This window comes from Salmo trutta, chromosome 6, assembly GCF_901001165.1.
Source record: "Salmo trutta chromosome 6, fSalTru1.1, whole genome shotgun sequence".
In the NCBI taxonomy this organism is placed as follows: domain Eukaryota; kingdom Metazoa; phylum Chordata; class Actinopteri; order Salmoniformes; family Salmonidae; genus Salmo; species Salmo trutta.
The window spans coordinates 590,371-608,083 of record NC_042962.1 but is presented as its reverse complement, the minus strand read 5'-3'; the positions used below and the strand labels follow the sequence as shown (position 1 = coordinate 608,083).

At 41.6% G+C, this 17,713-nt stretch overlaps 1 protein-coding gene across 1 annotated transcript in view; it reads left to right on the top strand.

The window, feature by feature from the left end:
* The window catches only part of vipr1b (vasoactive intestinal peptide receptor 1b), a 154,628-nt gene that overhangs the window by 80,525 nt on the left and 56,390 nt on the right, over positions 1-17,713 (top strand). Inside the window, exon 3 of the mRNA XM_029755065.1 lies at positions 4,077-4,177. Coding sequence (XP_029610925.1) covers positions 4,077-4,177 — 101 coding nt within the window. The remainder of the gene's footprint in view (positions 1-4,076; positions 4,178-17,713) is intronic.

Here is a 17,713-nt window from a genome sequence, read left to right as displayed (position 1 = left end):
CTCCACCTCAGGTGAGCAATATTGCTGTTATTGACAAATAGACACCCCCACCCCTCGTCTTACCAGACGTAGCTTTTCTTTTCTGCCGGAGCATGGAAAATCCCGCTAGCTCAATATTACCGTGTTGTCATTGAGCCACGAGTTGGTGAAACATTAGATATTAAAGCTTTTAATGTCCGGTTGGTAGGATAATCTTAATCGTAGGTCACCATTTTTATTTTCCAATGATTGCACGTTAGCCAATAGAATGCGTGGCTCGCCTACGGATTCTCAGAAGGCAGCCCGACCTGCGCCCGCTTTTTCTACATCTTTTCTTCACGCAAGTGACAGAGATTGGGCCTGTTCACAGGAAAGCAGTATATCCTTCTCGTCTGACTCATTAGAGGAAAAAGCTTCTTTTAGTTCGAGCTGAGTAATCGCTGTTCTGATGGCCAGAAGTTATTTTTGGTCATAAGAGACGGTAGCAGAAACAGTATGTACAAAACAAGTTAAAAAAATAAATGACAAACAATGCTAAAAAAACGAACAAAATAGCACAGTTGGTTAGGAGCACGTAAAATGGCAGCCATCCTCTTCGGCGCCGTCTTATCATGGATCCAACATGATCTGATGCAAGTCTCTCCTGGAGAGTTACCGTCTTGTAGGTTTTCTCCAACCCTAATCTAGTGCACCTGATTCTAATTACTAGCTGGTTGGTAAGCTACAGGAGGATAACTGTACAGGAGATCTGAACCTCCACCTAGTCCCACCCCACCCTTTTCTCCTGTAACCTCTCTCCCTCTACTGTAGCGGTCTGAACCTCCACCTAGTCCCCCACCCTTTTCCCCTGTAACCTCTCTCCCTTCTACTGTAGCAGTCTGAACCTCCACCTAGTCCACCACCCTTTTCTCCTGTAACCTCCACCTAGTCCACCACCCTTTTCCCCTGTAACCTCTCTCCCTTCTACTGTAGTGATTTTACTGAGAGGGATGTAAACGCAGACAGTTTGCCGCAACCACATTTAACAATGTGTGATTTTATTCATTGTTACAACATCATTTAAAATAAAGTGAATAATCTTTGCTTCATATTGTTGTTTGTTTGTGCTACAGAGGTCCAGTAGGTTAATATGAATAGTACTGAAGACTGTATTACAATCTTGTTGGTAAGGTTGACTTGAGTGAAATATTATGATTTTTTGTTTTGGTATTGTAATCCTTTCTGTAACTGGTCTTATTACCTGCTGCTTACATTTCAATAGTTAAGTTGTTTATGAATTACACAATTGTCAGAAAGTCAGGATAAATCAGGCTAAGATGTTGCAATATCCGTCTAAGTGCAGATCAACATTGACTATTAAACGTATTAACGAGACTCAAAATAATATTCTAGATATGGGCAAAGAGTGGCTAATACTGAGAATCCAGGTAAGAATAGACAGAATAGACATAGCTATAACGTTTTACTTCTGTTTGATGAAACTGTCGCAACATTTTACATTTGCATGTAATTTGAGCATTGGTTTGACTGGCTAGAAGCTGGCAGAGAAAATATAGTTTTTAATTAAATCAACAACATCTTTCTCAAATATTCAAATGGAAGGAAGTGTTCATAAATAATTGTTCTCTGTGATTCCAGTGTCACTGTTGACAACTTTGTGGAATTTCTTGGAGGTCATTTCAAAAAAGTGCCTTTTGGATAATGCAAACAAAATAAACCCCTTTTTGCAAGAAAACCTGCGAAACAATTGAAGTGCCATCTGGTGATCATTTAGAGAATGGAGTTCTCAGCTGAGGTCCCAAATTCATTCAGGAATATGGAGAATTGACAGAGAAAACAGGAGGGGAAAAACTCACTTCAACATGCATTGGCCAATCAAAATCCAATATAGCCAACTCTGAATAATTAGTTCAGAGCAGTCACTTTTCTAACCGTTTGAAGTGCCATATGAGTGAAGGGCCATATGAGTGAAGGGCCATATGAGTGAAGGGCCATATGAGTGAAGGGCCATATGAGTGATTGGCCAGATGAGTGAAGGGCCATATGAGTGATTGGCTATATGAGTGATTGGCCAGATGAGTGTTTGGAATGATACAGCTCTTAAAAAGTGAAATGGATTTTGGTAAATTGACCCGTCTCCAAATATCCTCAGATGATGTAAATCTGTTTCTCTCTGAGACAGCTCTCTGAACCCAGAATTTAAATAATTATCCACTTTTCAATTAACATCATAGGACATTACTTCAAACTTTTTTGGCAAATAATCTAGATTCGCATGAGTGTGTGTGCGAGAGTGAATGTGTGTGTGCGAGCGTGAATGTGTGTGTGCGAGCGTGAATGTGTGTGTATGAGTGTGACACATGCTCCTTAAAAACATCTCTTTATAAGACTGTGATGTATTCTGGGTGAACCTACCATATTGATGCAATCAGTTCCTAAATGTCACTAAACATAGTTGGTATTGGCAGATCAAGCTGTGGTGAAAATATATTGATTATTGTATGTTCCTGTTTTGGCAAGTGGTCGATACCGATGTGGATTTATTGAATGGTCCTCTTTTAAAACCAATTTGCATCGACTGTCGTCATGGAGGTGTTCTCTAACTGGAGAAACATTAATCCATGTGCCACAGCAATGTCTGTTTAGCCCTTACTCTACCAGGCAGTATTGAGAGATTAACAGAGTCCCACTGCCACTCTCTATATATAAAAATGCATTGTTGGCTAATGGTTTGTAAATTAAGCATTTTCACCTGTGGTATTCGGAGCATATGACAAATATAATTTGATTTGATTTGATCTCATGCTGATCATCCATATTCCTGCCAGAGATACAGGACTTGGAGCCAGTCAGTGTCTGTGCTCTGCCAGCCTGTCAGAGGTCTTGGAAGGAAAGGAGAGACGATGAGGCAAAGAGGTTCCATCTCAAACAGGCGGAAACTACAGGCTTGATATGAAGGGATCGATGCCAGGGAATAAAAAGTATTCTGGATTGGCTGGATTCCTGTTAGTTTACAGAAAAGAGTAACCAACTCGCTAGCAGTGTTTCATTTACAATTATAGTATTCCATTTCTTAATTAACAACAGCACTCTGCTCTCAAAATATTTTGTCTAAACTTTAACTGATTGTCCAAATTAACTCTGTGCAGACAGAACCAGTGGACTGGACAGGGCTGATTGATCGCTGTTGCTGTATGTGTTGCCTTTTGCCTGACTCTCCCCATCCCCATTAGAACTACACACTCCCTCTGAATCCATCTAAACTGTCCAGGATGTTGCTACTCCATCTAAACTCTGGGGGAGTTGGCTACTCCATCTAAACTCTCCAGGATGTTACTACTCCATCTAAACTCTCCAGGATGTTACTACTCCATCTAAACTGTCCAGGATATTACTACTCCATCTAAACTGTCCAGGATGTTACTACTCCATCTAAACTCTCCAGGATGTTACTACTCCATCTAAACTGTCCAGGATGTTACTACTCCATCTAAACTGTCCAGGATGTTACTACTCCATCTAAACTCTCCAGGATGTTACTACTCCATCTAAACTCTCCAGGATGTTACTACTCCATCTAAACTGTCCAGGATGTTACTACTCCATCTAAACTCTCCAGGATGTTACTACTCCATCTAAACTCTCCAGGATGTTGCTACTCCATCTAAACTCTCCAGGATGTTACTACTCCATCTAAACTGTCCAGGATGTTACTACTCCATCTAAACTCTGGGGGAGTTGGCTACTCCATCTAAACTCTCCAGGATGTTACTACTCCATCTAAACTGTCCAGGATGTTACTACTCCATCTAAACTCTCCAGGATGTTACTACTCCATCTAAACTGTCCAGGATGTTACTACTCCATCTAAACTCTGGGGGAGTTGGCTACTCCATCTAAACTGTCCAGGATGTTGCTACTCCATCTAAACTCTCCAGGATGTTGCTACTCCATCTAAACTCTCCAGGATGTTGCTACTCCATCTAAACTCTCCAGGATGTTACTACTCCATCTAAACTGTCCAGGATGTTGCTACTCCATCTAACCTGTATCCTGTGTTCCCTAGGTAACCTCTACCTGTATTATGTGTTCCCTAGGTAACCTGTCCAAGACATGTACCTCAGAGGGTTGGACTGAAATGCACCCACTGGACATCGCCCTGAACTGTGGTTATAACGCCAACAACACTGGAGATGACGTGAGTACAGTCCCCCATCCAGTTGACTCGGTACCGGTAACCCCTGTAAATAGCCTCTGTATTGTTATTTTATTGTGTTACTTTTTTTATTTTTACTTTACTTTATTTTGTAAATATTATCTTACTCTTTCTTGAACTGCTTTGTTTGTTAAGGGCTTGTAAGTAAGCATTTCACAGTAAGGTCTACACCTGTTGAATTCGCAGCATGTGACAAATAACATTTGATTTGTAATCGCTGCCAAAGGTACTTCAACAAAGTACTGAGAAAAGGGTCAGAATACTTATGTAAATGTAATATATTTCATATTTAAATTTTTATAAATTAGCACAAATGTCTAAAAAACAGTTTTTGCTTTGTCATTATGGGGTATTGAGTGTAGATTAATGAGGGGAAAAAAGTATTTAATACATTGTAGAATAAAGCTGTAACATAACAAAATGTGGAAAAAGTCAAGGGGTCTGAATACTTTCCCAGGGCACTTTATACATAGAGGACCAGTCAACAGTTTGGGCACACCTACTCATTCAAGTTTTTTTTTATTTTGCTATTTTCTACATTGTAGAATAATAGTGAAGACATCAACACTATGAAATAACACGTATGAAATCATGTAGTAATCACAAATGTGTTAAACAAATCAAAATATATTTGAGATTCTTCAAAGTAGCCACCCTTTGCCTTGATGACAGCTTTGCACACTCTTGGACTCTCTCAACCAGCTTCATGTGGTAGTCAACAGGCATGCATTTCAATTAACAGGTGTGCCTTGTTAAAAGTTAAAAGTACATTTGTGGAATTTATTTCCTTCTTAATGCGTTTGAGCCAATCAGTTGTGTTGTGACAAGGTAGGGGTGGTATACAGAAGATAGCCCTATATGGTATTTTCCCACCTTCTGAGAGCCTATGGGAGCCGTAGGAAGTGTCACGTTACAGCAAAGATCCTCAGTTTTCATTAAAGAGAGCCAAGAAGAACAAGAACTTGTCAGACAGGTCACTTCCTGTAAGGAATCTTCTCAGGTTTTTGCCTGCCATATGAGTTCTGTTATGCTCACAGACACCATTCAAACAGTTTTAGAAACTTTAGGGTGTTTTCTATCCAAAGCCAATAATTATATGCATATTCTAGTTTCTGGGCAGTAGTAATAACCAGATTAAATCATGTATGTTTTTTATCCGGCCGTGAAAATACTGCCCCCTATCCCAAAGAAGTTAAGTTCATTAGAGTTACCAGCCTCAGGTTACAGCCCAAATAAATGCTTCACAGAGTTCAAATAACAGACACATCTCAACATCAACTGTTCAGAGGAGACTACGTGAATCAGGCCTTCATGGTCGAATTGCTGCAAAGAAAGCTCTACTAAAGAACACCAAAATGAAGAAGAGACTTGCTTGGACCAAGAAACATGAGCAATGGGCACATTAGACCGGTGGAAATCTGTCCTTTGGTCTGATGAATCCAAATTTGCGATTTTTGGTTCCAACCGTTGTGTCTTTGTGAGACGCAGAAAGTAGGTGAACGGGTGATTTTCACAAGTGTGGTTCCCGTCTGTCTTTCTGTCTGGTACTTATTGAATAAAACACAATAAAAGTCTGCCTCCTCAGGAATAGAACCCAGTAGCGAAGCGTCAACGACAGTGAGGAGAGTGAACACAATCTCTTTAGTTTCTCTGTGGGTGGCAGTCCGTCTGGTTTAACTAGAGATGAGATGATGATGATGTCATGAGGATCTCCTGGTGTCATGGATCTCTCTCTATTTCTGTCCGTTTCCGTTGTGGCTCATCATCATCGATACCTCAGCCGCTGGCTGCAGCAGATCACAGCTCAGTATAATATCTCTATTATCTTTTCTACATCTTACAAGTCAATGAGGGGAATGATTGGCTGTATCCCAGTGACAGTGGAGGGCTTTACTTGGCTGATGCATATGCATCGAAATTGAAATTATAGTTTAGATAATAGAATAGTGTGTGATTTTTTTTTTCTCATATATTACGTCATGAAGACGTATTATGGCGTTAATCTGAATGTTTACATTCACTTGAATCCTGCAGAGTCTGATCAACCTGCTGAATATTCATTGATGGGGTGTCAAACTCTTTTCCCTGCTGGCTACATTCGGTTTCAAAGACTGTTAGCAAGCTGGACAGAGTGAAGAGACTATAAATGAATGTTCTGTACAGTGAAGAGACTATAAATGGCTGTTATAGTCAGTTATGAATGAAGAGACTATAAATGGCTGTTATAGTCAGTTATGAATGAAGAGACTATAAATGGCTGTTATAGTCAGTTATGAATGAAGAGACTATAAATGGCTGTTATAGTCAGTTATGAATGAAGAGACTATAAATGGCTGTTATAGTCAGTTATGAATGAAGAGACTATAAATGGCTGTTATAGTCAGTTATGAATGAAGAGACTATAAATGGCTGTTATAGTCAGTTATGAATGAAGAGACTATAAATGGCTGTTATAGTCAGTTATGAATGAAGAGACTATAAATGGCTGTTATAGTCAGTTATGAATGAAGAGACTATAAATGGCTGTTATAGTCAGTTATGAATGAAGAGACTATAAATGGCTGTTATAGTCAGTTATGAATGAAGAGACTATAAATGGCTGTTATAGTCAGTTATGAATGAAGAGACTATAAATGGCTGTTATAGTCAGTTATGAATGAAGAGACTATAAATGACTGTTATAGTTATGAGTGGATAATCATAGACTGCCTCCAGGATACAGAAACACTCTGAATAACACACAGAACTAAAGTGTACTGAACCAGAAACACAGAACCACAGTGTTCCAGAATGATAGAGAACCACAGTGTTCCAGAATGATAGAGAACCACAGTGTTCCAGAACCACACACAGTGTTCCAGAATGATAGAGAACCACAGTGTTCCAGAACGATAGAGAACCACAGTGTTCCAGAATGATAGAGAACCAGAGTGTTCCAGAACCACACACAGTGTTCCAGAATGATAGAGAACCACAGTGTTCCAGAACGATAGAGAACCACAGTGTTCCAGAATGATAGAGAACCAGAGTGTTCCAGAACCACACACAGTGTTCCAGAATGATAGAGAACCACAGTGTTCCAGAACGATAGAGAACCACAGTGTTCCAGAATGATAGAGAACCACAGTGTTCCAGAACCACACACAGTGTTCCAGAATGATAGAGAACTGCATTGTTCCAGAATGATAGAGAACCAGAGTGTTCCAGAATGATAGAGAACCACAGTGTTCCAGAATGATAGAGAACCAGAGTGTTCCAGAATGATAGAGAACCACAGTGTTCCAGAACGATAGAGAACCACAGTGTTCCAGAATGATAGAGAACCACATTGTTCCAGAGTGATAGAGAACCACAGTGTTCCAGAATGATAGATAACCACATTGTTCCAGAATGATAGAGAACCACAGTGTTCCAGAATGATAGAGAACCACAGTGTTCCAGAATGATAGAGAACCACAGTGTTCCAAAATGATAGAGAACCACAGTGTTCCAAAATGATAGAGAACCACAGTGTTCCAGAATGATAGAGAACCACAGTGTTCCAGAATGATAGAGAACCACAGTGTTCCAAAATGAGAGAGAACCACAGTGTTCCAGAATGATAGAGAACCACAGTGTTCCAGAATGATAGAGAACCACAGTGTTCCAGAATGATAGAGAACCACAGTGTTCCAGAATGATAGAGAACCACAGTGTTCCAAAATGATAGAGAACCACATTATTCCAGAATGATAGAGAACCACAGTGTTCCAGAATGATAGAGAACCACAGTGTTCCAGAATGATAGAGAACCACAGTGTTCCAGAACGATAGAGAACCACAGTGTTCCAGAATGATAGAGAACAACAGTGTTCCAGAATGATAGAGAACCACAGTGTTCCAGAATGATAGAGAACCACAGTGTTCCAGAATGATAGAGAACCACAGTGTTCCAGAATGATAGAGAACCACGGTGTTTCAGAACAATAGAGAACCACAGTGTTCCAGAATGATAGAGAACCACATTGTTCCAGAATGATAGAGAACCACAGTGTTCCAGAATGATAGAGAACCACAGTGTTCCAGAATGATAGAGAACCACAGTGTTCCAGAATGATAGAGAACCACAGTGTTCCAGAATGATAGAGAACCACATTGTTCCAGAATGATAGAGAACCACAGTGTTCCAGAATGATAGAGAACCACATTATTCCAGAATGATAGAGAACCACAGTGTTCCAGAATGATAGAGAACCACAGTGTTCCAGAACGATAGAGAACCACAGTGTTCCAGAACCACACACAGTGTTCCAGAACAATAGAGACCCACAGTGTTCCAGAATGATAGAGAACCACAGTGTTCCAGAACTTCAGCATCCATCCTGTTTGTTGAGGCAGAACGGAACGTTGTTGATCCACAATGACAAGATTAGGTCACTTCTCTTTGTCTTTCTCTCCTCATCACCATTCCTCCAAGGCTTCAGACAGTCATTACAATCTAAGGGCTCTAATCTTATTGGTCAGCATGAATGCAAACACATTAGCAGCTGTCTCCTTTGTGTTTCTAGCTCTGGAGGCTTTGTATACATTCCCTGTGGCTCATAAAAACTAGATGTGGCTCATATGTTCACGGTGGCTCATACATTCACTCTGTCATACATTCACTGTGGTTCATACAGTAGCTATGGCTCATAGGTTCACTGTGGCTTGTACATTCACTGTGGCTCATACATTCACTGTGGCTCATACATTCACTGTGGCTCATACATTTACTGTGGCTCATACATTAACTCTGTAATGATTTCACTCTGTCATACATTCACTCTGTCATACGTTCACTCTGTAATGATTTCACTCTGTCATACATTCACTCTGTCATACGTTCACTCTGTAATGCTTTCACTCTGTCATACATTCACTCTGTCATACATTCACTCTGTCATACGTTCACTCTGTAATGTTTTCACTCTGTCATACGTTCACTCTGTCATACATTCACTCTGTCATACGTTCACTCTGTAATGCTTTCACTCTGTCATACGTTCACTCTGTAATGCTTTCACTCTGTCATACGTTCACTCTGTAATGCTTTCACTCTGTCATACGTTCACTCTGTAATGCTTTCACTCTGTCATACGTTCACTCTGTCATACGTTCACTCTGTCATACGTTCACTCTGTAATGCTTTCACTCTGTCATACGTTCACTCTGTCATACGTTCACTCTGTCATACGTTCACTCTGTCATACGTTCACTCTGTAATGCTTTTACTCTGTCATATGTTCACTCTGTCATACGTTCACTCTGTCATACGTTCACTCTGTAATGCTTTCACTCTGTCATACATTCACTCTGTCATACATTCACTCTGTCATACATTCACTCTGTCATACGTTCACCCTGTCATACGTTCACTCTGTAATGCTTTCACTCTGTAATGCTTTCACTCTGTCATACATTCACTCTGTCATACGTTCACTCTGTAATGCTTTCACTCTGTCATACATTCACTCTGTCATACATTCACTCTGTCATACATTCACTGTGGCTCATACATTCTCCTATGAGGTCATCTGGCTCATGGTCACAACAGTCTGATCAGTGAAGTGAATGTCCTCTATATGGTGTTAAAAGCTTTCTCAGTGGGGGCTCGGCTACGCTCCACTACTCTCCACTACTCTCCACTCTCTCCAACCCCCCCCCCACCCAGCTCTCAGCTCGTCCAACCACTGAGGTGGCATCATTAGTATTCAAGATGACTGAGTCCAGGGGGATCTGGATGTGACCGACTTTAAAAGGAATTTCATGTCGGAGCCTGAAGTGTGAGACACCTCCTTCGGTTAGGGATGGAGCACTCTTAACCTCCAAACACCCATTAGAAACGTCAGAAACCATCTTAGAGACGAAGCTGAAACAACTCTGGAAGTTCCTGAAAGGAAAATAATGCTAGAGCAGAAGAGTCTTAGTACTGTGAGGGTAGTAGTAGAGGGTTAGTACTGTGAGGGTAGTAGTAGAGGGTTAGTACTGTGAGGGTAGTAGTAGAGGGTTAGTATTGTGAGGGTAGTAGTAGAGGGTTAGTACTGTGAGGGTAGTAGTAGAGGGTTAGTACTGTGAGGGTACTAGTAGAGGGTTAGTACTGTGAGGGTAGTAGTAGAGTCTTAGTACTGTGAGGGTAGTAGTAGTAGAGGGTTAGTACTGTGAGGGTAGTAGTAGAGTCTTAGTACTGTGAGGGTAGTAGTAGAGTGTTGGTACTGTGAGGGTAGTAGTAGAGTGTTAGTACTGTGAGGGTAGTAGTAGAGGGTTAGTACTGTGAGGGTAGTAGTAGAGTGTTAGTACTGTGAGGGTAGTAGTAGAGTCTTAGTACTGTGAGGGTAGTAGTAGAGGGTTAGTACTGTGAGGGTAGTAGTAGAGTCTTAGTACTGTGAGGGTAGTAGTAGAGGGTTAGTACTGTGAGGGTAGTAGTAGAGGGTTAGTACTGTGAGGGTAGTAGTAGAGGGTTAGTACTGTGAGGGTAGTAGTAGAGTCTTAGTACTGTGAGGGTAGTAGTAGAGTGTTAGTACTGTGAGGGTAGTAGTAGTAGAGGGTTAGTACTGTGAGGGTAGTAGTAGAGTTAGTACTGTGAGGGTAATAGTAGAATAGTCTTAGTACTGTGAGGGTAGTAATAGAGGGTTAGTACTGTGAGGGTAGTAGTAGAATGTTAGTACTGTGAGGGTAGTAGTAGAGTCTTAGTACTGTGAGGGTAGTAGCAGAGGGTTAGTACTGTGAGGGTAGTAGTAGTAGAGTCTTAGTACTGTGAGGGTAGTAGTAGTAGAGTCTTAGTACTGTGAGGGTAGTAGTAGAGTGTTAGTACTGCGAGGGTAGTAGTAGAGGGTTAGTACTGTGAGGGTAGTAGTAGAGTGTTAGTACTGTGAGGGTAGTAGTAGAGTCTTAGTACTGTGCGGGATTTAGTAGTAGTAGTAGAGTGGTAGTACTGTGAGGGTAGTAGTAGAGTCTTAGTAGTGTGAGGGAATTAGTAGTAGTAGTAGAGTGTTAGTACTGTGAGGGTAGTAGTAGAGGGTTAGTACTGTGAGGGTAGTAGTAGAGTATTTGCACTGTGAGGGTAGTAGTAGCAGTAGTAGTAGTAGAGTGTTTGTACTGTGAGGGTAGTAGTAGAGTGTTAGTACTGTGAGGGTAGTAGTAGTGTGTTTGTACTGTGAGGGTAGTAGTAGATTATTTGTACTGTGAGGGTAGTAGTAGTAGTAGAGTGTTTGTACTGTGAGTAATGGGAGGGTAGAAGTAGTAGAGTTGTAGTAATGGGAGGGTAGTAGTAGTAGAGTTGTAGTAATTGGAGGGTAGTAGTAGTAGTAGTAGAGTGGTAGTAATGGGAGGGTAGTAGTAGAGTGGTGGTAATGGGAGGTTAGTAGTAGTAGTAGTAGAGTGGTAGTAATGGGAGGCTAGTAGTAGTACTAGTAGAGTGGTAGTAATGGGAGGGTAGTAGTAGAGTGGTTGTACTGTTAGGGTATTAGTAGAGTAGTAGTAATGGGAGGTTAGTAGTAGAGTGGTAGTAATGGGAGCTTAGTAGTAGTAGAGTGGTAGTAATGGCAGGGTAGTAGTAGAGCGGCAGTAATGTGAGGGTAGTAGTAGTAGAGTGGTAGTAATTGGAGGGTAGTAGTAGAGCGGTAGTAATGTGAGGGTAGTAGTAGTAAAGTAGTAGTAATTGCAGGGTAGTAGTAGTAGAGTGGTAGTAATGGGAGGGTAGTAGTAGAGCGGTAGTAATGTGAGGGTAGTAGTAGGTGAGTGGTAGTAATGGGAGGGTAGTAGTAGAGTAGTAGTAATGTGAGGGTAGTAGTAATAGAGCGGTAATAATGTGAGGGTAGTAGTAGTAGAGTGGTAGTAATTGGAGGGTACTAGTAGAGCAGTAGTAATGTGAGGGTATTAGTAGTAGAGTAGTAGTAATTGGAGGGTCGTAGTAGTAGAGTGGTAGTAATGGGAGGGTAGTAGTAGAGCGGTAGTAATGTGAGGGTAGTAGTAGTAGAGTGGTAGTAATGGGAGGGTAGTAGTAGAGTGGTAGTAATGTGAGGGTAGTAGTAGTAGAGCGGTAGTAATGTGAGGGTAGAATTAGTAGAGTGGTAGTAATGGGAGGGTAGTAGTAGAGTGGTAGTAATGTGAGGGTAGTAGTAGTAGAGCGGTAGTAATGTGAGGGTAGTAGTAGTAGAGTGGTAGTAATGGGAGGGTAGTAGTAGTAGTAGAGTAGTAGTAATTGGAGGGTAGTAGTAGAGCGGTAGTAATGTGAGGGTAGTAGTAGTAGAGTAGTAGTAATTGGAGGGTAATAGTAGTAGTACAGTGGTAGTAATGGGAGGGTAGTAGTAGAGCGGTAGTAATGTGAGGGTATTAGTAGAGTAGTAGTAATGGGAGGTTATTAGTAGAGTGGTAGTAATGGGAGGGTAGTAGTAGTAGAGTAGTAGTAATGGGAGGGTAGTAGTAGTATGGTGGTAGTAATGGGAGGGTAGTAGTAGTAGAGTAGTAGTAATGGGAAAGTAGTAGTAGTAGAGTGGTAGTAATGGGAGGGTAGTAGTAGTAGAGTGGTAGTAATGGGAGGGTAGTAGTAGAGTGGTAGTAATGTGAGGGTAGTAGTAGTAGAGTGGTAGTAATGTGAGGGTAGTAGTAGTAGAGTGGTAGTAATGGGAGTGCAGTAGTAGAGTGGTAGTAATGGGATGGTAGTAGTAGTAGAGCGGTAGTAATGTGAGGGTAGTAGTAGTAGAGCGGTAGTAATGGGAGGGTTGTAGTAGTAGAGTAGTAATTGGAGGGTAGTAGTAGTAGTAGTAGTAGAGTGGTAGTAATAGGAGGGTAGTAGTAGTAGAGTGGTGGTAATGGGAGGTTAGTAGTAGTAGTAGTAGAGTGGTAGTAATGGGAGGCTAGTAGTAGTAGTAGTAGAGTGGTAGTAATGGGAGGGTAGTAGTAGAGCGGTAGTACTGTTAGGGTATTAGTAGAGTAGTAGTAATGGGAGGTTAGTAGTAGAGTGGTAGTAATGGGAGGTTAGTAATAGTAGAGTGGTAGTAATGGGAGGGTAGTAGTAGAGTGGTAGTAATGGGAGGGTAGTAGTAATGGAGGGTAGTAGTAGTAGTAGAGTGGTAGTAATGGGAGGGTAGTAGTAGTAGAGTGGTAGTAATGGGAGGGTAGTAGTAGTAGTAGAGTGGTAGTAATGGGAGGGTAGTAGTAGTAGAGTGGTAGTAATTGGAGGGTAGTAGTAGTAATAGAGTAGTAGTAATGGGAGGGTAGTAGTAGTAGAGTGGTAGTAATGGGAGGGTAGTAGTAGTAGAGTGGTAGTAATTGGAGGGTAGTAGTAGTAATAGAGTGGTAGTAATGGGAGGGTAGTAGTAGTAGAGGGTTAGTACTGTGAGGGTAGTAGTAGAGTCTTAGTACTGTGAGGGTAGTAGTAGAGTGTTAGTACTGTGAGGGTAGTAGTAGAGTCTTAGTACTGTGAGGGTAGTAGTAGAGGGTTAGTACTGTGAGGGTAGTAGTAGAGTCTTAGTACTGTGAGGGTAGTAGTAGAGTGTTAGTACTGTTAGGGTAGTAGTAGAGTCTTAGTACTGTGAGGGTAGTAGTAAAGTGTTGGTACTGTGAGGGTAGTATTAGAGTGTTAGTACTGTGAGGGTAGTAGTAGAGGGTTAGTACTGTGAGGGTAGTAGTAGAGTGTTAGTACTGTGAGGGTAGTAGTAGAGTCTTAGTACTGTGAGGGTAGTAGTAGAGGGTTAGTACTGTGAGGGTAGTAGTAGAGTCTTAGTACTGTGAGGGTAGTAGTAGAGGGTTAGTACTGTGAGGGTAGTAGTAGAGGGTTAGTGCTGTGAGGGTAGTAGTAGAGGGTTAGTACTGTGAGGGTAGTAGTAGAGGGTTAGTACTGTGAGGGTAGTAGTAGAGTGTTAGTACTGTGAGGGTAGTAGTAGAGTCTTAGTACTGTGAGGGTAGTAGTAGAGTGTTAGTACTGTGAGGGTAGTAGTAGTAGAGGGTTAGTACTGTGAGGGTAGTAGTAGAGTTAGTACTGTGAGGGTAATAGTAGAATAGTCTTAGTACTGTGAGGGTAGTAATAGAGGGTTAGTACTGTGAGGGTAGTAGTAGAATGTTAGTACTGTGAGGGTAGTAGTAGAGTCTTAGTACTGTGAGGGTAGTAGCAGAGGGTTAGTACTGTGAGGGTAGTAGTAGTAGAGTCTTAGTACTGTGAGGGTAGTAGTAGTAGAGTCTTAGTACTGTGAGGGTAGTAGTAGAGTGTTAGTACTGCGAGGGTAGTAGTAGACGGTTAGTACTGTGAGGGTAGTAGTAGAGTGTTAGTACTGTGAGGGTAGTAGTAGAGTCTTAGTACTGTGCGGGATTTAGTAGTAGTAGTAGAGTGGTAGTACTGTGAGGGTAGTAGTAGAGTCTTAGTAGTGTGAGGGAATTAGTAGTAGTAGTAGAGTGTTAGTACTGTGAGGGTAGTAGTAGAGGGTTAGTACTGTGAGGGTAGTAGTAGAGTATTTGCACTGTGAGGGTAGTAGTAGCAGTAGTAGTAGTAGAGTGTTTGTACTGTGAGGGTAGTAGTAGAGTGTTAGTACTGTGAGGGTAGTAGTAGTGTGTTTGTACTGTGAGGGTAGTAGTAGATTATTTGTACTGTGAGGGTAGTAGTAGTAGTAGAGTGTTTGTACTGTTAGTAATGGGAGGGTAGAAGTAGTAGAGTTGTAGTAATGTGAGGGTAGTAGTAGTAGAGTGGTAGTAATTGGAGGGTACTAGTAGAGCAGTAGTAATGTGAGGGTATTAGTAGTAGAGTAGTAGTAATTGGAGGGTCGTAGTAGTAGAGCGGTAGTAATGGGAGGGTAGTAGTAGAGCGGTAGTAATGTGAGGGTAGTAGTAGTAGAGTGGTAGTAATGGGAGGGTAGTAGTAGAGTGGTAGTAATGTGAGGGTAGTAGTAGTAGAGCGGTAGTAATGTGAGGGTAGTAGTAGTAGAGTGGTAGTAATGGGAGGGTAGTAGTAGAGTGGTAGTAATGTGAGAGTAGTAGTAGTAGAGCGGTAGTAATGTGAGGGTAGTAGTAGTAGAGTGGTAGTAATGGGAGGGTAGTAGTAGTAGTAGAGTAGTAGTAATTGGAGGGTAGTAGTAGAGCGGTAGTAATGTGAGGGTAGTAGTAGTAGAGTAGTAGTAATTGGAGGGTAATAGTAGTAGTACAGTGGTAGTAATGGGAGGGTAGTAGTAGAGCGGTAGTAATGTGAGGGTATTAGTAGAGTAGTAGTAATGGGAGGTTATTAGTAGAGTGGTAGTAATGGGAGGGTAGTAGTAGTAGAGTAGTAGTAATGGGAGGGTAGTAGTAGTAGAGTAGTAGTAATGGGAAAGTAGTAGTAGTAGAGTGGTAGTAATGGGAGGGTAGTAGTAGTAGAGTGGTAGTAATGGGAGGGTAGTAGTAGAGTGGTAGTAATGTGAGGGTAGTAGTAGTAGAGTGGTAGTAATGTGAGGGTAGTAGTAGTAGAGTGGTAGTAATGGGGAGTGCAGTAGTAGAGTGGTAGTAATGGGATGGTAGTAGTAGTAGAGCGGTAGTAATGTGAGGGTAGTAGTAGTAGTAGAGCGGTAGTAATGTGACGGTAGTAGTAGTAGAGCGGTAGTAATGGGAGGGTTGTAGTAGTAGAGTAGTAATTGGAGGGTAGTAGTAGTAGTAGTAGTAGAGTGGTAGTAATAGGAGGGTAGTAGTAGTAGAGTGGTGGTAATGGGAGGTTAGTAGTAGTAGTAGTAGAGTGGTAGTAATGGGAGGCTAGTAGTAGTAGTAGTAGAGTGGTAGTAATGGGAGGGTAGTAGTAGAGCGGTAGTACTGTTAGGGTATTAGTAGAGTAGTAGTAATGGGAGGTTAGTAGTAGAGTGGTAGTAATGGGAGGTTAGTAATAGTAGAGTTGTAGTAATGGGAGGGTAGTAGTAGAGTGGTAGTAATGGGAGGGTAGTAGTAATGGAGGGTAGTAGTAGTAGTAGAGTGGTAGTAATGGGAGGGTAGTAGTAGTAGAGTGGTAGTAATGGGAGGGTAGTAGTAGTAGTAGAGTGGTAGTAATGGGAGGGTAGTAGTAGTAGAGTGGTAGTAATTGGAGGGTAGTAGTAGTAATAGAGTAGTAGTAATGGGAGGGTAGTAGTAGTAGAGTGGTAGTAATGGGAGGGTAGTAGTAGTAGAGTGGTAGTAATTGGAGGGTAGTAGTAGTAATAGAGTGGTAGTAATGGGAGGGTAGTAGTAGTAGAGGGTTAGTACTGTGAGGGTAGTAGTAGAGTCTTAGTACTGTGAGGGTAGTAGTAGAGTGTTAGTACTGTGAGGGTAGTAGTAGAGTCTTAGTACTGTGAGGGTAGTAGTAGAGGGTTAGTACTGTGAGGGTAGTAGTAGAGTCTTAGTACTGTGAGGGTAGTAGTAGAGTGTTAGTACTGTGAGGGTAGTAGTAGAGTCTTAGTACTGTGAGGGTAGTAGTAAAGTGTTGGTACTGTGAGGGTAGTATTAGAGTGTTAGTACTGTGAGGGTAGTAGTAGAGTGTTAGTACTGTGAGGGTAGTAGTAGAGTCTTAGTACTGTGAGGGTAGTAGTAGAGGGTTAGTACTGTGAGGGTAGTAGTAGAGTCTTAGTACTGTGAGGGTAGTAGTAGAGGGTTAGTACTGTGAGGGTAGTAGTAGAGGGTTAGTGCTGTGAGGGTAGTAGTAGAGGGTTAGTACTGTGAGGGTAGTAGTAGAGTGTTAGTACTGTGAGGGTAGTAGTAGAGTCTTAGTACTGTGAGGGTAGTAGTAGAGTGTTAGTACTGTGAGGGTAGTAGTAGTAGAGGGTTAGTACTGTGAGGGTAGTAGTAGAGTTAGTACTGTGAGGGTAATAGTAGAATAGTCTTAGTACTGTGAGTGTAGTAATAGAGGGTTAGTACTGTGAGGGTAGTAGTAGAGTGTTAGTACTGTGAGGGTAGTAGTAGAGTCTTAGTACTGTGAGGGTAGTAGTAGAGTGTTAGTACTGTGAGGGTAGTAGTAGTAGAGGGTTAGTACTGTGAGGGTAGTAGTAGAGTGTTTGTACTGTGAGGGTAGTAGTAGAGTGTTAGTACTGTGAGGGTAGTAGTAGTGTGTTTGTACTGTGAGGGTAGTAGTAGATTATTTGTACTGTGAGGGTAGTAGTAGTAGTAGAGTGTTTGTACTGTTAGTAATGGGAGGGTAGAAGTAGTAGAGTTGTAGTAATGGGAGGGTAGTAGTAGTAGAGTTGTAGTAATTGGAGGGTAGTAGTAGTAGTAGTAGAGTGGTAGTAATGGGAGGGTAGTAGTAGTAGAGTGGTGGTAATGGGAGGTTAGTAGTAGTAGTAGTAGAGTGGTAGTAATGGGAGGCTAGTAGTAGTAGTAGTAGAGTGAGGGTAGTAATGGGAGGGTATAGTAGAGGTGGTTTGTAAACTGTTAGGGTATTAGTAGAGTATTGTAGTAATGGGAGTGTTAGTAGTATAGTGGTAGTAATGGGAGCTTGTAGTATAGTAGAGTGGTAGTAATGGCAGGGTAGTAGTAAGTGTAGTAATGGGAGGGTAGTAGTAGTAGTGGTAGTAATGGAGGGTA